Raw genomic sequence first — 22,028 nt, 5'->3', positions numbered from 1 at the left:
GAATAAAGCACTTGGGCCAACTCCAGAGCAGCCAGGAGACATTTGTGGATAACAATTTAAGAATGTTTAATTCTCCCTGCCTTCAGCTAGGTGCTGAATTCTAGGGATCTCTTGAGGATTATGTGTCTCATCAGATGGCTGTAGGCAGCAGAGGCAGGATGAATTTACAAGTTGCCTACCAACGCTTCAATTTGGCCACAGACCAACAACATATACTCCTGTGAGTGGGTTTATGCCACAAGGATGGTAGCTCAGAATGGCTCATTCAGAGCTCAGGGAGCAAGTGATTCATACAACAGAGAGAACAATGGATCCCTGGGTCTGCTCTGGGAAGCTGGGGCTAAACCAGTTACGCAACCTTGGCACAGACAACGCTCGGCCACCCTACCAATCCTATTCCCTGGAAATATGACTGAATTGCCTAAAAGACACACCTGGCTCAAAAGTAATGCTTGGGCCTCCTGAATCAATAAAGAATTCTCAGAAACTTCTGATGACAGTATTTTCCCTAAGTACTACATACAAGAAATTAAACTCTCCTTTGATTCCACAGATAAAAACTGCATAGGTGTAAATACAATCTGTTGAGGTGCAGTGAAGTACTCAAGAAAAACAAACAGTAATTTAAGAGAAAGACCTAAAAAGGAAAAAAAAAAAAGTCACAACTGACTGAGCACCTTAAAAAATGACATCCAAGCATAAAAAATGGTAAAACCTGTATGCCTACGACAGCTTCCAAGACTGAAGACTAAATTAACAATGCTGATGGTCTGAAAGCCACTTTTTCCACAATACTCATTGAAACAATGGCATGCTGTCTCATTTCAATTTTATTTATTATTCAGAAAATGAATCAATATTTAGTTTTATTTGGCATGTAAAACCATATAATAGGTCTGTTTTTAGTCAGATTTTTCTTTCTGACAGCTTTTCTTGTAGGAATTCTTCACTAATTAAACTTTTCTCATCTTGCTCCAGAAATTATTATGCCATTATTTTTGCAGTGTGAGGATAAGTGATAGGAGTTGGCAAGTATGAAATAATTAATAAAGAGAAGATAAGATACAGAACAGAACATTCAACCTGGTATCTATCTATCCATTTCCCAGACTTTCAATACAACTCCATGTGCATCATGTACAGGAAGCGTTAGCATAGCAAATACTGCTATGAGCAACAGAACCACGACAAGGTCCTTCCTGAGTCTGTTGAATAATGCTTAATGTGATGAATGAAGGGAATGAAGGGACAAACAACAATTGAAAGAACAAGCAGTGTATTTCTCCTTGTACTCAGCATTGGTGAAGTCACACCTTGAATAGTATGTTCAGTTCTGGGCCCCTTGCTTTAAAAGGGACATTAAGGTGCTGGAGCATGTCAAGTGAAGGGCAGCAAGGCTGTGAAAGGTCTGGAAAACCTGTGTTTTGGGGAATGGCTGAGTGAGCTGTTTAGTCTTGAGAAGGCTCAGGAGGGGCCTCACTGCTCTCTACAGCTCCCTCAAGGAAGGCTGTAGTAAGGTGGGGACCAGTCTCTTCTATGGGCCTTAAGGGAGAAGGACCAAAAAATGGTCTTAAGCTGAGACAGGAAATTCAGATTAAATATTAGAATTCATTTTTTTCACTTTTAGGGTGGTCAGGCACTGGAATAACTTGCCTAGGGAGGTGGTAGATTCACCAGCCCTGGACATGTTTAACAGGTGTCTGGATCTGAGTGATATATAATGGTTTCAATGATAGTGCTAGGCTAATGGTAGGACTGGATGATCCTGAAGGTCTCTTCCAACTTTGATGATTCTATAATTCTGTATTACTACTAGATCGAAAGCTGTTTATCTGGAATTGCCACCCCTCAATGGCACTTAGGAGGCTACATTCTGAAGAGTGGTATCACTGTATTTTCTCCTTTCCTTTACACACCTTTACTGAATTCAATAGAGAAGTTCATCAGCACCACAACAGAAACACATGCTGTGCCCCACTGCAGAACAGTCCACTTGGAAGAATAATCTCTCACATCCAAAATCACTTTGCATGTCCACTAATCCCTTCTAGGCTCTTATAAACAGTATTGAGTTAGAAAAGATTAGAGTGTACTTCCTATATGAAAATCCCAGTATGCAGTGTCTTTTCCCATCATGAAAGCCCTCCCATATCAATAAAATAGAAAAGCCACTATAAAAAATACACCATGGGAAAGTAGCAACAGTCAATAATAACCCTTCTGAAAATGCCCTAATTTATAAGGCTTACTCCTACAATTAGGAGTTTAAATAATAAGGAATTTGCTAAAACCAGGTATTTCAAGTTGTTGACTACAATACTACATGCAGAACAAGCCTGAAGGGTCAACACTCTGAACATATACAAACTACACAGGCAATACCCTGAACGTGTTCATTACAAGGAATGGTGTCTATTTATTTGAAATTTGTTGCTGTATCATCCCAAGTACCTCATTTACTTGCTTTTTAAAAAGGTCTGGACTCCTCACTTCCAACTGTTCTCTATATTATTCTGAACTACCAAGAGCAAGTTCTGAGTTGGCAGAAGGATTTTGGTGTTTTTTCAAAAATGCCAACTTCCACCCCTTAATAGCAAGCTGTCAGAACCCGAATGCTTCAAAGAAACAGAAAGAAACAGGTTTGTTGAGGCACTCCTCACTGACCATTTTGCACTCTTCACTGCTGAAGAAAGTGATACCAGACACCAGGTTTATTGACTAGTTAACTCTCACAGTCTGAAGTACTGCTCTAAGCACTTACTCCATGTAGAACAAATATATAGATACTGAAAAACAAATGCATGTTCAGTAAAACTCATTTTTAACGACAGCATCTGATTTGAACATCTGCTACAGTGACAGAATAATTAGAGATACAAAGCTCTCTTTTAAAGTGCTTTTAATAAAGTTTTGTTCCAAACAACTGTCCATTTTGGCAGCAGCTGGACAGCCAGCTAACACATCCACCTCACGTTTCTCGTCATCTCTGACCACTATAGTCTGTGCATGCATAAATGTGATCCTAACATCTTTAAAATCTCCCAAAAAGCCCTTAACAATCCTATCTATGTTCCATACAGCAGCTTTTTCCTGGAAAGGGAAGATTTACTACACAGTTTTAAGGTCAAAAGCATAACTTTTCTTTCTTTAGAGTTAAGATCAGTGTTCTGCTTAAGAAAAAATGCCACTAAATACATTGCTTTTTGACTGTATGTGACAAAGTTAAAGAAAAGTTAAAAGAATATATGAAGGCACCCCTTTGGGTTGCCTTTGTCAATCAAAAGTCCAAGACACAAGTCCTTGCTAGTGTCGTACAGAGCAGTATCACAGTATCAATGTTGATGTATTACACTCTACTACTCCCACTGAAATAAACAGATATACAATTCACACAAGTTTATGCTTACAAGTCCTCTATAAGGTAAGAAAACCTATTTATATTTTACAGAAAGTACCTATTGTCTTGGCCAAAGTTATGCAAGACATGTGCGGTAGAACGCTAAAAGACTGCCTGTCTATGCAGCAAACATCTGCCTTGAACACAACATTATGTCAAGAGAGATAAAAACTAACAGCCTGGGCTGCACATACGCAGGTGACGTGCTGCCTGTCTATCTCTACATCTCCCTCTTCATCTATGTAGAAATGTGCAGCAATTACTCTTGCTTCCAGGCAACTCTGTAAAAGGTATCCAAACAGAAAGAGAGCAGCAGAATTTGCCCATTTCAGCTTCATTTGCTGCAAAACCAGACGCTCCCTGTCCCCCTGGGGAAGAGGCAGCAAGCAGGGAGAAGCACACTGCAAGTTCATGGGTCACTTGTTGGCGATGCAGACTAACAGGTCACAAGATAACACCAGTTTTGTGATAGTCTCAAATGCATCCCACTCTGAACAAAAGGCTCACTACATTCCATCCCTCCATTTATTTCTATGCTGAAAAGGACTAAAAGCCAGGAGCACTCCTGAAGAAGAAACATCTACCTAGAGAAATACCAGAAAGGACAGCAAATTTTATTTGCAGTATTCAGTCAGAAGGCAGCAAACCGAGAGCTCTAAACACTCAAGTGCACGAAATGGCTGTTCTGCAAGAATTTAAAATGGCACAGGCCTTTTTCACATATCAAAAATAAACAGTAGCTTCTGCTGTCTGAAGGAGTGGAAAGGAAGTTAAAAGCAGAGGTAACCTATCGAGCAGGAACAGAGCAAGCAATGTCTCTTCCCATAGGGCTTTTGGTTCTCATCCTCCCCAGGAAAAGTAAACTATGAAGGAAGAAGATGCTGCTCATTTTCCCCAAATACATTTTTTTGAAGTTACCCATAAGGTAGAGAGGCAGGCCAAAACCCTTCATCAATTTAATAAATTTATTTTTCTGAGTTACAACACCAGTCATTTAGTATCTGAAAGCTGCATTTGTGTCAAGAGAAATGCATTTCAGTTGTTAATTCCCTGAAATTCCAAATCTCCTTACCTCTGTAGCTCCTACTGCCATTTCTACCCTCATGATCTTCAAAATCTCCCAAGTACAGACACAGCCCACTGACCCACAAGGCAAGTGCTCTGTTCCCTGGAGCACACAGGACAAACTGCTGACTACAGTACATGGCTCTTAATCTATATTGTTTTTGCTGTTACATGGTGAGGAGCATGTTATAAGAAACTAAAAAAAAAAAAAAAACAAAACAAATCCTAAGTGTTTCCAAATATATTCATCGATTTCACTTATTACATTGGGATTAACTAGAATATCAGCCTCCATACAATTTTAACATCGAATATGAAAAAAAGCTCATGACACCTCTGAGATTAAACTAGGACAGTAAATTCACCACTCATTGTAATTACAAGACACATGAAATATTTTGGTTTTTGTACTACAGCATTTTAAGAAAAAGGTATTAACCTCCAGTAACACCATCGATGTCCTCCTTTTTCAAAATACCTGTATGGTTCACACAGCACAGAAACCACAGAAAACTGAAACAAAAATAATGCATACTAAGATATTTAGACTGCAGAATCACAAGATTCATCCCAAACCACCACACACTTTGTGCAGCAGGGATTCTGTTCCCTGTGCTAAGCAGCTACCTGTGAGATGGCCCACAGTTTTCTCTTGGAGGCACCCTGTCTAGGTGGTGCTCAGAGAAGCCAGCAACTAGCTACTGTTCCTTCAGGTTGGTTTTTTGGTTTTTAAATTTACATCTTAAACAATCCAAGTTTCACTAAACACAGGAAGAAACTCATTTCCTCAATGTCCCTTGTAGGGAGGGTCTCTCAGAACATGGCTAGACAAATTATACACACACAGAGGTGACATGTTAATGACTACACCTACATTTTTCTGGGACTTCCAGCCTTGTCCCCCTTCTACAGACAAAAAAAAAAAAAAAAAAAAAAAAAAAAGACTTAAATGAAATGACACATGAATCAGTAAAAATTAAAGTTTAAGGCTGGGGGAGGGGACTATTTCAAGCTTTTTACTCCTAACAGCACAGCTACAAAGTCTGTTGATACCAACAGTATACATTAAATTCAGTTGCAACTTTGAGTACTGAACAATTTTAAAAATTTAAAACCCACTCAGTTCACACACAAAGAAACTTCCTATGTAATCATCTGTCAAAAATTCAGTTTTAGTTTTGCTCAGCATTATCGTTAAAGAAATTTGCATTACAGCCATTTCTCCTATCCAAAGCTCATTGCCTAATTTTAAACCAGCTTTCTTTTCTGCTATACTATCACTTTCATTCAAGTTTTAGAAGAAAAAAACACAAGGGATTTTCATTCCTTTCAACACAGTCCCTTCCTAAGAACTGCCCATCTTGCTGGCTAAGCGAACCTCGTGGAACACAGTCTGCAATCACACGAATAAAACTTCAAAATGTAAATGCAGTTAAAGCCCTAGAGGCAACTAGAAATTAGGAAATAGAAGGGTTATAAATGTTTGATATCACAAATTGAAAAACAAAATATTTTCAGGTATATGTTCAAAACATACTTCAAGACACCAGTAAAAATACTCACCTGTAATTAACATCATTCACCATGTAGAAGCAACTGAACACTCACAGTACTACTGCCCTTTTATTCTTAATGGATAAGGATGTTGCACTGCCTTCTGTGGACCACTGTAGGCATAATTTTAGCAAAAAAAAGTGATCCAATCTCTCCTTCCCATCTGACAGCAGATAAAGCAGGATTTCTTTTTAAAATAGCTCACACCAGAGGCAGGGGAGTACCATGAAATCTCTTGGATGGGTTTTGTGAAGCCTGCTTCCTCAAGCCAACTTCACAGAGACAGAACAGACCACACTACTGGGAGGCAGCAGCACACCTTACCAACATCTGACAAATTGGGATGTCTTTTAGCTGGTGCACATTTATCACAACTGCTCCACTTTGGGGTAACTAAGCACCAGCTAACCACATGGGAAATGCTTTAAAACTGAATACATTATCACCATACATATGATGGCCTTAAGAGAGGAACCCGACCAGGCTTACCTCCATCACTAAGAAAACACAGACAGTCCAAGTGAGACCAATGCCTTAGAGTCAGGCACAGCCAAGGTCCTGACAAGTCTCCAGGTGCACAGTGCTATCCACCACACTCCCCATCCCAGACTGCTGCTTTAGTGAGCTGTCTCAGTGACAAAACCTTAAGCACTATTCAAAGCAATTGAATAAAAACATGTCAGTAAGGAGAAAGTTCCACCAACAGCAGCTCCCTGAAGAACAAAGGCTGAGCTGGAAGCCGCCCTCCTCGGCCTGCCTGAGCCCACCAGGAGCTTCCATTGCTGGCAGGGCCAGCACACACCACATGCCCCCAGAGCTGGCAGCTTCGTCTCTTCCAGCTCCTGCATTGCCACAGTAAACACGAGCATGTGATAAAGTCTAACCACCAGAAAACTCCTAAATAGGTAGCAAATAGCAACACAAATAACTGAGTGCACCAGGCAGGTTTGGGTCTAACTGTTAAAACGAAATCAGTCTAGTCTCTAATGCAACCCTTTCCATCCCTAATAGATAGCCGTGGTAGTTACCTGAAACTGATTCACTGCTTTCACACAACAAAATACTGTTCTGTGAGTGCTACATGCTAACGAGATTATTTTACCAAATGAGAAAACTCCACTAAAAATGGTTTATTTTTCAGAAATTAGCTCTTCCACTCACTATCTTTGGATCATTGATACACAAGCCAAATAAATTCCATGACTCAATGGATGCAACAAAAAGCACTCGCAACAACTTGTCTTAACTTAAACCTAAAAATCACATGAGCATTTTCATTAAAGACTAAAAAAACACTAACAACACCTGTTATTTCCCAAAAATCTCTCATTTGAGCTATTACCCACAACAACCTTAAAACTGGATTTCAGTTTTTCTCAAGTGGTAACTGGTGGTCAGTGAAAACTTTGACGCTTCAGATACACAAGGATTCCTCTCCAGTCTTTAGAGACACAGGTGCCTGTGACTGCGAAATCCTAAGTGCATAAAGCCCTCAGCCTTGCTGCCAGCACTACAGCAGGAGAGCTCCTGATGTGCTGTGGGACACAGGAGGCTCCTGGGTACATCCTTGCACCACCGTGTCACTGAGTGCACCTCCAGCTGAGCATGGGAGCTCAAACATCCAGAAGGTTCCTGCTCCTACTGCACTGACCCACTCCCTGCATTGAAAGACTGCCCTCCCACCAGCAGTATCAACAGCATGCACAAATGGAAACTGAGCAGGAGGACACTGCTTAGAGAAGCAGGATGGTACTAGAGGTCACCCTTGCAGCCCAGTACCAGTCAGGAAGGGAAACAGGCAGTGGGAGAAGGCAGGCTGAGTGACCTGCTGGTGTAGGAGAGAGAACACATCCCACCCAGGAACAGCAGGGATGGTGGCACACTCCCAAATCCTGCAACTTCTGACAGTCACTAGTATTGCTGCCTCATTGCTTGCTTCCCTTAGAAAGATGGGATTTCAAAGCCACAAGAACAACACAACAAAAAAAATTTTGTAAAAATAGCAGTAAAAATTCCCCCCTCCCCCTTTTTTTTTTTTTTTTTTTTTTTTGTTCAAACAAACTTGAAGAGAAAGATTTAAGGGAAACAGCAGGAAGGTGGTGTCAGACGCTGGCAGAGACTGGTGCCTGTTGTTTGCACTTCTCTGGAAGAAAAAAAACAAGTGAAAGGCTCAGAGAACAGCACGTTGTGATTTAGCCAAGAGAACAAATCAGGTCAACTAGCAATCACACAACACAGGGGGGGAAAAACCAAACCCTGTCACTATTAGGGTAATTTACTAGAGGTTATTTCATTGTCATAGTTTCACTATTCTGTACCCAAATTATGATATATGTTGCAAGTATAGCAAATAGGAGAAAATACAAGAAACACAGTATTAATGTATCATCCAATACACAATCAGGCTGGTGTGAACTTTACACGTTTCTGTTCTTCTGTTTAAATACCAAAACAATACAAAAAACTAAAACTCATGACATGGCAAAACCAGCATGATTAACCCAGCTGCCAAACTTTGTACCTGTACCTGCAATCATCATCAGATTTAACAAAATTGTATTTTTGAAAAAATGAAGCAAGTTTTTAAGAGGTATGTAATAATACACAACAGGAATTTAGAACATTTTAACTAAAAAGCAGCTGAAACCTTTGTGTAAGTTTAGCTTGCTTTTCAGACTGCTTTATGAAATGCAGGGTCCTAACAACAATACTAGTATTCCTAATGATAAAACAGTTCACTAAGACAATGGTTTGTGTATATATAAAAACATGTACATTCAAGATATATAAAACTGCTGCTTCCTTAATAGTAACCACTTTCATGTTCTGGACATACATGTAGCATATATCAACTGAAAAAAATTTTGTATGGATGCAGAATACAAAGACCAACATGATATTTGCTTTTTGGTTTGAATACTGGTGTAACTCCTTTTAAGCATAATTTGTATCACAAGCATTTAATAATATAATTTAATTACAAAGAGGCAATACGCAATTTGATTGTATAAGTAAATTAAATAAGCAATGAACTTCAAAAAAGCAACCACATACTGAGGCTATAACATGCACAAGTGCTTTTTAAATCTCACTTAAAAATTTTAAACCTGCATCTTCAGGAATTATTTCTATTTGAATCCTACTTGTAACTTTAAAATATTAAAATTTCATTCCTCATAATGACTCTTCATAAGACTAAGAACACAAGTACTAGAAGAAGAACTACTCCACTTTATTCAAAGTTAAAGTTGTGGAGAGCTTACAAGACAGCCTCTTACCAAACCTTACTACTGTGACTAAAACTACTAAAACTAATTAATTTAATAGTTAAGAAGCTTCTAAAAGATGCATCAAAGACACAGCAATCATAATCAAACAGCCACCAGCTCAAGAAATAACTGAATTGCTGAAAAAACCCTGCAAAAAACAAAGAAAATAATAGTAATACCTATAAGCTACTCTTTATAATCATTGCTATCATAGTTAAAATGAAAAACTTATTTAAAAAAAAAACTTAACACACTCCCTAGACCATCACCACTCTTGAATTCTACAGATGTCAAAGTGATTAGTATTAATGTGTAGATTTTATTTTCAATTGCTTTATAATGAAAATATCAACTTAAAGGACACTACTTTTCTCATCACTTTTACTAAGAATAATCTAAGAAATAACAAAGGTTATAACATTTTTGAAAGGCAAAGTAGTTAGCAAGAGGGTATTAGGACACACACTAAAATTGGCCAAAGTACCATTGTAAAATTTAGGACAAAACTGTGGAATCTATGAGAACCTATCATTAACTAGAAAAACCCCAATATTTACCAAACACAGCTATGCAGTGTACAGGCTGGATCAGTCTAAGCCACAGGAGAGAAAAAAAAAGAAGTATTACAAATCCTACTTGTAGCATCATCTGAGTTTGTCTCCACAGAACCAAGATTTCGAAGAGCTCCATAGCAGAGAAGAGAAATGGGAAACATCTCTGCTGTTCAATCTACATGATCCTAAGAGCATCACAGTGTCACAGTGGGAAGACCAAGATCTACATTATACTGTTTCAGACTCATGGGACTTATAAAACTCACATATTTATTTTTAAGATTACTTTCCAATTTCCTGCCCTTCAGCATATAGTTCAGAAGTTTGTTTAACTACAAAAAAAAAAAAAAAAAAAAAAAAAAAAAGGCAATCCACCAAAAGTTAATATATATATAAAACATAGTGCTTGAAGTATCTACATGCTTTCAGTTCAAGGTAGTTACAAAATTAAATACTAATAGGATGGGTGGGTGTGATACCATACAACAGATTTTTCTAAAAGCATCAGGATTTCCTTTATTCCTCAAAAAAAAATTATTATTTTTCTCTTATAGGTATAGATCTATTAGAAATCCATAGAAATGGATACTCCTAATACTCCTCAACTCCTGAAACAACTATGGTCAGGCTTCATTTCCTGTAAAAGGCACTCTGGAGTTTCTTACCAACATCTTCATCTCTTAAAATACGAAGCTCAGAGTGCTTTGTTCATAAGGATGTCATAAAGAAAGCACTGCAACCTTAAGTTTCCACCTACTTAAAACTGCAGATATGATGAGGCAAGATACATTGCTTAATGTTCCTGCTGCCATCTCTCAGCAAGCAGAGGCGGTCCTAGGGAATACCAACCTTCTCCATGACGTCCAGTTTCACATAAAAGCTCCAGTAAATTAACTCTCCCACTCTGAAGTGACCAGATTCCTGACACAGTTGTGTAGTCACACAGTAATCACTAGCTCTCCCTCTAAATCCTTGGAGGACAGTTCTCAGCTTCAGAGCCTTTCCAGATAAAGCTATTGAACACAAGGCAGGCAATTTTTCTTATTTGTGTATTTTAAAAACACGCTTCAGCACCAAATGTTTAATTGAAGCTTAGAGCAATAGAATCTATGGTGACGTATAAAGTTTATGATCTATTAAATTCATAAAAGAGAAAGATACATTCAAACATTATAAACTTGGCAAACAGATCATCACATCACTGGAAGCTGTGGGTGAACTGCCTGAACTGCAGTTTTGAAACACTTGATTAGCTTTCACCAGCAACTGCTTCAGCCATTTTTGTTTGTTCAACCACTTCGGCAGTTGGTTTACTCAGAACTGCTGAAGAGCAACCAACAACTTGGAAAGCAGGAAAGCCTGGCTTTCCCTTCCCAATGATGAAGACAAAGGACTGGTGTCTGGATTTGATCTATTAACTCCAAATTTCACAAGGCATGGTGACTGGAAGTAACTGACTCATTTCACAACTAGACAATCCTCCTTTATCTGGTCTAAATGCAAAGCGCACTTGGATATATTTGTTTCTTTTTCTGTATGTAGCACAATTAGAATTCATTTTATTTAACTAACAAAGTTAGCTAAAAGCTGTCTAAAGCATGGGGAATTATGTTTCTTAAACATTAAGAATCTAAGCTGCGTAACTCCTTAAATAAACGCATATAGATGTGTCCCCTCCTGCCTAGCAAGAGGTATGATCAAATTAGACCAATTAGAATCAACTTTCCTTGAGGAAAAATAATTAAGCACAAATGCAAAATAAAATTAAAAACAATTATTTAATCAGGGTTTCCTGCTCACTGATTTAAGTCATGATTAAAATTAATAATATAGTCACTCTGATTTCAGTCAATCCCTCCAGCATGCACCCATCCCAAAGGGTCGCACAGTCCCAGTCTTTCCCCAACATCTTCAGCATGTCCAACTTCATTTAAGACCTTCTGCTCCCTTCTACCAGAAGTAAATTTGAGGCAGATTAAAGCTTACAAGCAGTCACATTTTTGCCACCTAACACATCCTCCTCAGGGAAAGCCTAGGTGCCAAGACTTCTGCTGGTATATCCCATCGCTCTGCTTAGGAATGAAAGAAAGGAGTAAGATCTCCAGAGAGAAAGTGCCTGGGAAGGAAGCAGACCCTTACTTCCTATCCCAAACAAAGCATGTCAATAAGGATGGAATCAAGATGATGAGAAATGTAGGATCCAAAATACCTTTTGATGCTTACTAATGCTTCCCTACTTTGTCCTTAAGTACTGAACATAAAGTGCAGTACTTGTTCCTTGTTATTTTCAGCAACTATTAGAAGTTTTCCACTTGCAACACCTGAAAAACTGGGTTATATTATGGTGGCCAGCTTCTGTTTAACTGCTCTCCAACGACCACAACTGAAGTACTGGCATTCTCAACAGAAAACCTGACCACTCTTCTTCCTCTATCCACCTTCACATTCACCCAGAATTTGGCAACCCAAATTTCCCTTTTCCTCTTATAGCTGAAACACACCAAGCCAAACAGAAAGAAGTTCATAAAGCTTTTCTTCCTCCCACTTGTTTGCTTTTATGCATTTTAGCTACAGTTCAGGAACTACTCTACTGCATAAAACAATTTACTAACTTCAATATCTTTTCTTGCATAAAAAAGCTCAGCATGGAAGCAAAAAATTTAGTTTAGGATAAACGGATTGGGAGCAAGTACAGCTCCAAAACACGACCTTATACCAAGAACACAAAAAGCACAAAGGATTATTTAAGCCTGTCGAATTTCCATAATCTCAATTCTTAAGGTAGCAAAATTCTACAGAACTAACATTGGTCATGATATATATATGGTAGTATTTCCTAGCAGTCACAACAGTATTTTGCAATCATTTAGGATTATCAGGCTCCAAGAAAACCCAAAGAAATGTCAATACTAACTTCAGACTACAGTTAATACTAACAAGCAAGTTAGCTTCAGTTCAGTGGATTAAAAAAATTACTTGCTGAAAGAAAAAGCAAACAAGAAAAAGACATAGAGGAAAAAAAAAGAATGAGAGGAATAACAAGTTTTTTATTTGAATAGAGATAATACATAAAAACATCCTGTCCCTATACTGATTCCCTCTTCATTTAAAATGGAATAGGTTAATGGGAAATTCCATTCCAGGCAGAATAAAACAGAATTAAAACAAAACAGTTGGCCAAGGACTAATTTACTCTATTTGCTACAGCACTTGCCTTTTAGAAAACCAGATTCAAACAAGGATCTGTACTAAAAAAATCTTTCCTTTCCTGTTTCTCATTTGGACATGCTACAAGATCTCCAAAGAATCTGGCATAAGAATCAGCTTACTACAAGAATCACATCTTCAACAAAACCAGCAATAGCACCACAAACTAGAATTCCTGTATTTTACTGGCATAACATTAATCTCAGGCAACACCTGCTCATGCTACAGCCAGCCTAAATAACCTTTTGTAATTGCTGTGCTCATTCTGAGTAAAAATATGCCATCATTTTCAAATGCAGAAAGTGTTTCTGTTCTCTGTTCCCATAAAAACTGGCCAAATACATAAATTTTTTGACCTACAGTTGAATAATAAAAGCCAACAAACTAAGAACTTGCTGTCAAAGCAAATAAAGTAGCTGAAGTTTTACACTACATACAAACAACAGAAAACAACTCTGGAAGCTTTAATGAGATTCAGGTTGCTTTTATGCTCATGGACTAATACATTGTATGTAGCATACATACAATCTAGAAGCACTTTCTAGACTGGAAACTTAAGGAGGAAATAAACTGTACCTTCGTGCTCAGATACACAACTACCATAATATTTTAGGTAACAATAAATACAAACAATACACATTTATCGAATTTTAGAAAAAAGCTACCAAAAATTCCCTACCCATACAACATAACTTCTTCAAAGACTGTCAAATACATGCCATAAATTTATTTACCATTTTGCCATCATATATTAATTTGGGCTCAAATTTGAAAAGTGAAATTTGCATTCTTGTTTTGTTCATTCAAAGTTCTATCTAGCATTCTATTTTGCTTTCAGCAGAGTATTGAAAGCCAACAGCACACGGAAAAAGTAACTTACAAAGCATTATGCTTAGTTATCAGACACTGCAGCATTGCCCAGTGAGCCAACCCTGTCCTGGGCTGGACCAAAAGCAGCACATCTAGAATGTGAAGGGAGGGGATTCTGCCCCTCTACTGCACTCTGCTGAGACCCCACCTGGAGAGCAATGAAGGACATGGACCTGCTGGAAGAACCAAGACAAAGGCCATGAAGATGATGAGAGGGCTGGAACATCTCTGATATGAAGACAGGCCAAGAGAGCTGGCGATGCTCAGCCTGGGGAAGAAAAGGCTCCAGGGAGACCATACAGCACCTGCCAGTACCTGAAGGGGGCCTATAAGAAAGTTGGACAGGAACTTTTTACAAGAGCATGTAGGGACAGGACAAGGGATAACAGCTTTAAAGTGATATAGCGTAGATTTAGATCATATATTAGAAATAAATTATTTACTTTGGGTATGGTGAGACTCTGCAGCAGGTTGGCCCTCCTGTAGTTGTGGAGTTGTGCCTGCTGCATCCCTGGAAGCGTTCAAGGTCAAGCCAGAATGGGGCTTTGAGCAACCTGGTCCACTGGGAGGTGTCCTTGACCGTGGCATGGTGTTGGAACCAGGTATCTGTACAGTCCTTTCCAACCCAAGGCAACCCATGAAATTTCTTCTGACTCTACCTTGTCAGCACTGGCCTGAACATTCTCCATTTACAAAACAGCACTTTGCAGGTATGCTCTTTAATATTTTTAGTTACACACATGAAGTAGATAAAAGTCAAGAAACTTCAAACAGGAAATTGTGGACTGCAATTGTGTGAGCTATGGCACAAGATTTAGTGACACAACCACACATACAGTATGTAAAATAACACCGTGTAACAGTCCTCCTGAATTCCTGATAACATCTACTGCAGGGCTCTTAAGTGACCACACATACCACACCAAAGTTATGGGTATATAAAACAACTGACAGAACAACAGACATTCACGAGCTACACTAAAATGCAAACAAGAGATAGTTGTTAATATACGGTAAAAGTGTACAGACGCAACTACATTCAAGTCCATCCCAGACTTTTCATTTCTAAACCTCAAAAAATAATTTCAAATCAATACAGTTAAGCCATGAGGCCACTCTAGATCAAGATATAGAAGATAATATCCAATGGAAAATGTTGCAGCACACTTAAAAAATTAAAATATCTTTAAATATTATTTCTTCCAAATTCACACATATTTTCCTAGTAGAAAACAAGGTACTGCCATTCTTTCAAAACGCGTTTGTGCAATTGTTATATGTGCTAGAGCTTTTCTTTTTTGGTTTTTTCCTATTAGAGAGTCCAAAAATATTTTTAGAACTTCCTAAATCAAGGTGCTGAGGGTTTCTGCTCTTAATAAACCAGAATCTTCAAATGCCCACGTGAGACATGTGAGATGATACCAGACCTTCATAGGTGAGGTGAGATCAACCACAGAACACATGGTACAGTCTGCAAAAGTCTGCCCCTCCAAAGGCAACAGGGACATAACTCTCACAGGAGCTAACCAAAGGGATTTTAATTCACAAACAAGCAGGCCAGGCTGGGAAAGAAACTCTGCACAAGTGCCAAATGTGCTGTATTGGTAAATATTACCCACTCGAAACTGGCACCAGCAGCGATGCAGCTGTGATCCAGTATGGGCCGGCAGCCTTGTGCACTGCTCCAAAACTCACAAGCTCCATTAACATCACAAGGTGTCACAAGTTTAGAATTGATGATGGCACAGGCTCCCATAAACACACTGCACTGCAAATATTCCATACATATTAGTTTGATCTAGCATCAATTTTTCACACATATAAGCCGACGTCTATGAACATACTAATGTGTATTTCAAGGCCTAGTGATACTTCTTTGTAAAACATATATACATAAAATGAGATGCATTAATAATATCCCACAAGCATGACTGCAAAACATAAACCCAAGCATGGCAGCTAATGCTCATTTTCAAAGAGAGCTACCTAGTGAGGACATAGAATTTAAATGCAACCCAGGACCACCACGCAAATACAACACATAACAGTACCAAGCAAACACTAAGGTTTTGGTTACTTTTAACCCCATAATCTGTATTAGTGGATGCAAATTACAGTACCCAGAAAAATCCAACAGCATGAGTTGCAAAAAAGAAAAACATAAATAACATAATCATCGTATTAAAAATGGGTTTCACAAAAGGTATCTTTCTTGTCTCAATAGAGGTACTCAAGGACCACCATTTTTTGTTAAAATAGACAGATACAAAATTTACCCAGCAATAATTTCAAGCCTGTATGGCAGGTATTTGAAATACATCCAAAAATATTTTACATATACATATTACCTGTATGCATATTAATAACAAGAGTTGCAACAGTGAAGAAACCTACTCTCAATAAACTTAAAACTACGAATTTGGCTGCTGGTAGTCGTTTTTCTGACAGCTCTGGCTTCCCAGAGAAGATGAGCACAAAATGCCTGCCACTTTACTCAGCATCTTTAACATATACCATAATTCCTTCCCAGGTATTTTCTAGAGCATTTCACGTCAATCTACCTGCAGGAGCGTGTGCAAAAGTGACACAGAGTGATACAAGTCTGACAACTACTGGTGTGGAAAATGGAGAAACCAGACTGCATTATACGTTTTCACTATGTCGAATCCCTGTTTACCAAGTCCCTACATTTCTTATCAACCAAAAAAAAACCCAACAAAACCAAGAAAACGCAAAAAGCAAGCAAGCAACTGCAGGAAGACCTAAAAAACAAAGACTCCCTATCTTCGCAACTATTTCTATTTTAAGTTAGCAAGTTTCCTGCTTGGCGATGACGTTTTCCAGATGCTACAAGAAATGTTATATGGTATTCATTAAACTGGGGCAAATCAATTAAAATTATACAACTGCTCGGTATGCAAGTATCTGTGCATAAAAGTTCTCCTCCGCCACTAACTGGCGTTCAGCAAGTAGTTATTTTAGCTAAAAGCGCCGAGCAGCTCACTAGCTGTAAAACTGCTACATCTTGTGGCAACACAACACAAGGAGGAAAAGCAGACAATACCCGAAAGGGAACAGCGAAGGGACTTGTTTGCTCATAACCTTCATACAGAGATATTCCCTGCAAACACCCACAACACCCTGCTGTCGCTGTTGGTGTAACACAAGAGGGGAGGAGCAGGGGAGGGAGGAGAAAAATATTATCATCGAAGGCGTGATGGAGGACAGGAGAAAGTTGCAGTCATTCCGTGGCGGCCGCAAGGCGCCCTGTCACTTCTGGCCGCAAACCCGGCCGCCCCCGAGGGCGCTTTCCCCATGGGGACGAACCTCCGGTGTCGGCCCCTCTCCTTCCCACCTCCATGATGCTAAAAAGTGCCCAACTCCCTCCAGCAACAGCGGCCGCATCCTCCGGCGCGGCACTTCTACTTAGCCGCTGGCGGAGGGGAGCCTGTTTCGGGGAGGACGCGGCGAGCGGCCGCCCGAAGAGACCGAGCGGCTGCGGCAGGCGGACGGCCCGGGGACGGAGGGAGCACGGCGGGTCCCCGTCCGCGGCCCGGCGCGGGGAGGAACAACGAGGCGCCGCCGCGCTGACGAGCGGGCGGGGGCGGCAGGGCCCCGCTCGCCCAGCGCCCGAGGCTCCGCTCACCGCCACCGGGCCCAGCGCTGACCCCGCGCCGCCGCCGGGGGCACCGACCTCTCCCGCCGCCGCTTCCCGGCGGCCCGGGACCGGCCTCCGGCAGCGGCGGCGGCCGGGCCCCCCCCCACCGAGGGCCAGGCCCCCCGCGCAGCCCCGCGGCGCGCTGGTTACCTTCCTTGGGCGGCTTGCCGGGCGGCGCGCCGTGCAGCTGGGAGGCCGCCGCCGCCGCGGAGCAGCCCTGCAGGCTCGGTGGGGACGTGGAGAGCCGGGACCAAGATGGCGGCCCCTCCAAACTTCCACTGCTACTTTGGACACTCATCAAGCTACTTTCCTGGAGCCCGGCAGCCGCCGGGGGCGGCGGGGAAGGCGGCGCGGCGGGGGGACACCCAGCGCCGCGCTCATGGCCGGGGGGCCGGCCCGACACCGGCGCGGGGAGGCCGCCGGCTGGGAGCGAGCTCCGGAGGCAGGCGGGGCGCGGGAGAGACGGGGCGCGGGGCCAGCGCAACCTGCCCGCACCTCTGCACTGCGTCGCCGCCGCCGAGCAGCCGCCTGTGTCTGAGGCCAACCTTCCCCGCCGCCGCCGCCGCTGCCGCCGGGGAGGGGAGGGGAGGGCGCAGGCGGGGAGGGGTCATGCGCAAACACGATCGCGAGCCGAGCGAGCGCCGCGCTCCGCCGGCGCCCAGCCGAGCCCCGCCGAGCCGGAGCCGCCCAGGGGCGGCCGGCGGGAGCGGCGCCAGCCGCGCACGCACCTGCCCCCAGCCCCACCGCGCCGCGCGGCCCGAGCGCGCCGGCTGCTCCCGCCTCAGGGCTCCTGCCCCGCGGCCGGCTGACCCTTCTGCCCGTGCACGCCCGCGCCGCGGCGATACCCCCCCTTCCTCGCCCGAGCGCGCACCTTCCGCGCCGCGGGCGGCCCTCCGTTGGCCGCCCCGGCCCAGCCGGAGCTAGCTCCCCTGAGGCCGCGGCGTTCCCCTCCGTCTCGGTTTCCTCGGCGGCACGGTCCGCCCGTGCCCCCGCGCCGACCGCCGCGCCTGCCCCCGCGCCCCGCCGCCACGGCCATGGTGGTGTCGGGGCGGGGCGGCGGGGGCGGGAGCGGCGGAGCCGGAGCCGGTACACGCGGCTGCCGCGGCCGGGCCGGAGCCGCGCCGCCCGGCACCTCCCCGGCGTGCGGCCGCGCGGGGCGAGCCCAGCCCGCTGCGGTGGGAGTGCGGGCGGCAGCGGCGGGACTGAGCGGGCTCTTGCAGCGCCGTCCAGGTGAACGTTCTGCAGGCGGCATCTCCGGGGGCTCTCGGGCGCCTGCCGCTTCTCAGCGTTCTTCTTTTCCCGGACAGGACGCTGTGGGAGCAGAGACTCGGGGGAAGCTGATGTCCCGAGGGAGAAGGCTTTGGCCGCCAGCCGCTTCGCTGAGGAGCTGCCATCGGATGAAGTGGAAGTCGGGCAGGAGCCATGTACCAGGCCCACCACCTCACACGCTCCAACCACCAGACTGGGGCTCCCGGCTGGGCACCAACGCCGACCTGGCACGTTTCAGAACGGTCCTCTCTGCCTTGAGCTTAGAGACTTAAGTGCAAACTTAGCCGAATTTTTCAGTTTTTCCTTCCTTAAAATTAACATAGTCATGACTGAGAATGTGAGATACATGGGAAGTCACTTCTGGAACAAAGACTTTTAATTTACCAATGCAACTCGTAAATATATTTGCATATATATAATATATATAACAGGGATAATAATGACTTTTATTACTTACAAAAAAAATCACAGGTTGCAGATGTATTGCATATTGTGTATATGAAGAATATATTCATTCAGACATGGCGCTTGTTTTGTGGTTGCTGTGTGGAGACATCCTGGCCATCTACTAACCTACTTTCCCCTCTATTTGAGAATGACAGGAATAGATTACTAATGTTGGATTGCAGCTCTCTGCAACATATTACTGCACACATATTACTAAATCTGTCTCTTCTTTTTCAAGTGACATCTGTCAAATTATCTAAGATCTTCACCTCCCACAAGTATACAGCATAGCTGGAAGTTTCCTTGAAATTTGGTATTAACTTAAACTAAAAATTAGTATGTTTACTTGCTAAACAAGTCTGTTCCAGGACATATATATAGTAACAGCTATACTTTTTATTTTATTTTTTATTTTTTTTTCAGAGAGAAGTGACCTGATAATTCAACAAGGACCTGCTTTTAAGGACTTGATCCTAAAGATTTCTCAGACTTTACCTAAGCAAATTACATCAGGAAATTTCCAGTTCTTGGGAATGAAGTAAAACTGCTATTTCACTCTGACTGCAATATTAATATTTAGTAGCTGGTATAGAATATTCTTGCAAGGTTAAAACTGAAACATATTCATAATCCCACAGTCCATATGATAGCATAAGTGAATGTGCACCTAATTTCCTGGTGAATATACCCTGCTGCAGCATGCTGCTCTTAAGATCTGCCAAGTAAAAAGCAGTAAGTGAAAGAAATTGTCTCTTTTTTTATAGCCCTTTGCATCCACTTAATACAAACTCCTGCTATTGTTACAAAACCATACATAAGCAAGCATTCTTCCTTTCAGTTCTGCTTACAAACTGTTGACTACACATCATCCACTGATACAACTGAGAGTTCTTGTTTAAATAAAGCTTTACTTACTTTGATTAGGGGAACAGCACTTCATGAAGAAGATCCCATTCATTATTTCCTCTATCAGACATGCAGTTTAAATATTCTAAAAATGCTGAAGTGTCTTTTATGTTTTAAAACATTAACACTATGAAAAAAAAAATCTGATCTTTGCCATCTCATAATGTGTCAGACAACACCTCATCAAGGGACCAGAAGTGAGTAGGCATATACTGCAGGACTTCCCAGCAGAGCACAGTACCTGCTGCAAAATATGGGTTGAGTCTGCATTTTGTAACATAGCAGAGCTGTATCTCTTGGTTTCATGAGCTGTTGATGTAGAGATTGAAAGAAGAGTATGAATTATATAGATCATCTCTAGATGAGACAACATATAAACTTCAAGAATACATGGAACAGGTATATTCCCCTCTTTAGGCGAATATAGTTTACAGAACTATAGTTTATAGAACTACAGTTCTGTAACTTTAGTTTACAGAAAACATACTTTTTTACTGAGTTAGAGCTGACACTGATTTTAATATACCCTTTATTTGTAAAGCCACATTGCTTCAGTGTTACAAATTTAACAGTGTCATGGCAGGAGAGAACATTTTCCTTAATACCTTTCAGAAATTTCAAATTTCAAGACTTCCCTTATCAAATAGTATCGTAAATGTACATAATGCTTTTCCTTGAATGCCATAATTTTATTTTGCAATAAAACTTTATGATCCAGTGGCCAGAGAGATGGCCTTTCTCTCAATGTGATGAGCAGTCAGTCAGCATCACCTGCCACCTCAATGATCCACCTCAAATAGTACCAAGTATTACTAATTACATTTTTAAAACATCATAAATAGTAAATTTTTCTCTTTGCCTTCTAGTTTTTTGGAACAGAATAGCCTGCTATCAAGGTTTATGTGAACACTGCATACCATCAACATCAGGCATAACTTGAGGTAGTAGATACAGAGAAATCAACTTTCAGTGAGATAACAATGAATACGGTGCCACACACCTAACTACATGGGAAAACTTGATTCCAGGTGAAGCTCCAGAAAACTCATTTAGTTTTGCTAATTCCTAAGGAAGATGATCTCAAAACTCATATCAGAACAGAGAAGAGTGAAAAACCTGTGTGCTGTTTTTCTCATAAGAATGTGTCAAATGAAAGTTAGAAACATTTATGGCAGAAGTTACTCTCCAATTGAGGACAACTGAAGAACAGAAAAGCATAAGGAATTTTCCTTATTCCAAAGATTAAAAAAAAAAGGTAAGCAACAAAATTCTGAAAAGCATTAAAATTGTAAGAGCTTTCAATTTTGTAACTGGAATTACCTATGCAAGAAACTTTTATCACAGTAAGTTCACAATATCTAGAAAATAAGAGAAGTTAACTCCCAGATAGTAAAGGAAGCTGCTTAAAGGAAAGAATTAATGGTCTGAATAATGACAATAAGGAAGATTACAGCAGGAGTGAGTTTTTGGAGACATCTACATTGCATCTATAAAGATTACTGTACACTCAGGTGAAATGTCAATTATAAAATTTCCACATACATCCTTTAGATAAACAAAGAGAAATAACATTACACACAAAATCCAGAGTTTATCCCACATGTTCTTAAGGAAGAATATGCTGTCACTGTGGGACAAGTTACAGAGATACAGCAGTTTCTTCCCTGTTGTGAGACCTTCACCTCCATTGTTCATAGGCACCAATTATTTTTTGGTGTCCTCATGAAAGATTTGTATCTAATAACATGAAATAATACATGTTCTTAATAACTGCATATATCTCACTTCTCTTTTTCCCACCAAAGTCAATTTGCTATTAGCTGGCTTAGGTT

General features: G+C 41.4%; 2 protein-coding genes across 3 annotated transcripts in view; one reads left to right on the top strand and one right to left on the bottom strand.

Annotated features, from left to right (window-relative positions):
* The window catches only part of TLK1 (tousled like kinase 1), a 66,727-nt gene extending 48,109 nt beyond the window's left edge, over window positions 1–18,618 (bottom strand). Inside the window, exon 1 of one of the 2 annotated variants that reach the window (XM_079310949.1) lies at window positions 18,446–18,618. Coding sequence is in view for 1 of the 2 variants with exons in the window: in XM_079310948.1 (XP_079167074.1) it covers window positions 17,725–17,872 (148 nt within the window). In the remaining variant the exon portion in view is untranslated. Of the gene's footprint in view, window positions 1–17,724; window positions 18,246–18,445 lie in introns of those variants that run through there. The other variant, XM_079310948.1, reaches the window with a different exon arrangement.
* On the top strand, window positions 18,448–21,363 carry LOC306804410 (uncharacterized protein). The gene is made up of 4 exons (XM_079310951.1): window positions 18,448–18,804; window positions 18,882–19,085; window positions 19,714–20,022; window positions 21,063–21,363. Exons 1-3 carry the CDS (start codon window positions 18,609–18,611, stop codon window positions 19,830–19,832), a joined length of 519 nt encoding a protein of 172 aa, XP_079167077.1. The 5' UTR covers window positions 18,448–18,608; the 3' UTR covers window positions 19,833–20,022; window positions 21,063–21,363.
* The last annotated feature ends 665 nt before the right edge of the window (window positions 21,364–22,028 follow it).

Source organism: Erithacus rubecula (assembly GCF_903797595.1).
Source record: "Erithacus rubecula genome assembly, chromosome: 8".
Lineage (NCBI taxonomy): Eukaryota > Metazoa > Chordata > Aves > Passeriformes > Muscicapidae > Erithacus > Erithacus rubecula.
The sequence above is the reverse complement of the archived record's forward strand: the minus strand, read 5'-3'. Positions and strand labels throughout refer to the sequence as shown.

What these genes read in the sequence shown, in the direction of transcription:
- LOC306804410 (XM_079310951.1), top strand. Translation starts at nt 18,609, where the DNA reads ATGGTGGTGTCGGGGCGGGGCGGCGGGGGCGGGAGCGGCGGAGCCGGA. An exon ending in GCTCTTGCAGCGCCGTCCAG is followed by an intron (nt 18,805 to 18,881) that starts GTGAACGTTCTG and finishes TTTCCCGGACAG; the next exon opens with GACGCTGTGGGAGCAGAGAC. An exon ending in ACCTGGCACGTTTCAGAACG is followed by an intron (nt 19,086 to 19,713) that starts GTCCTCTCTGCC and finishes TTTTTTTTTCAG; the next exon opens with AGAGAAGTGACCTGATAATT.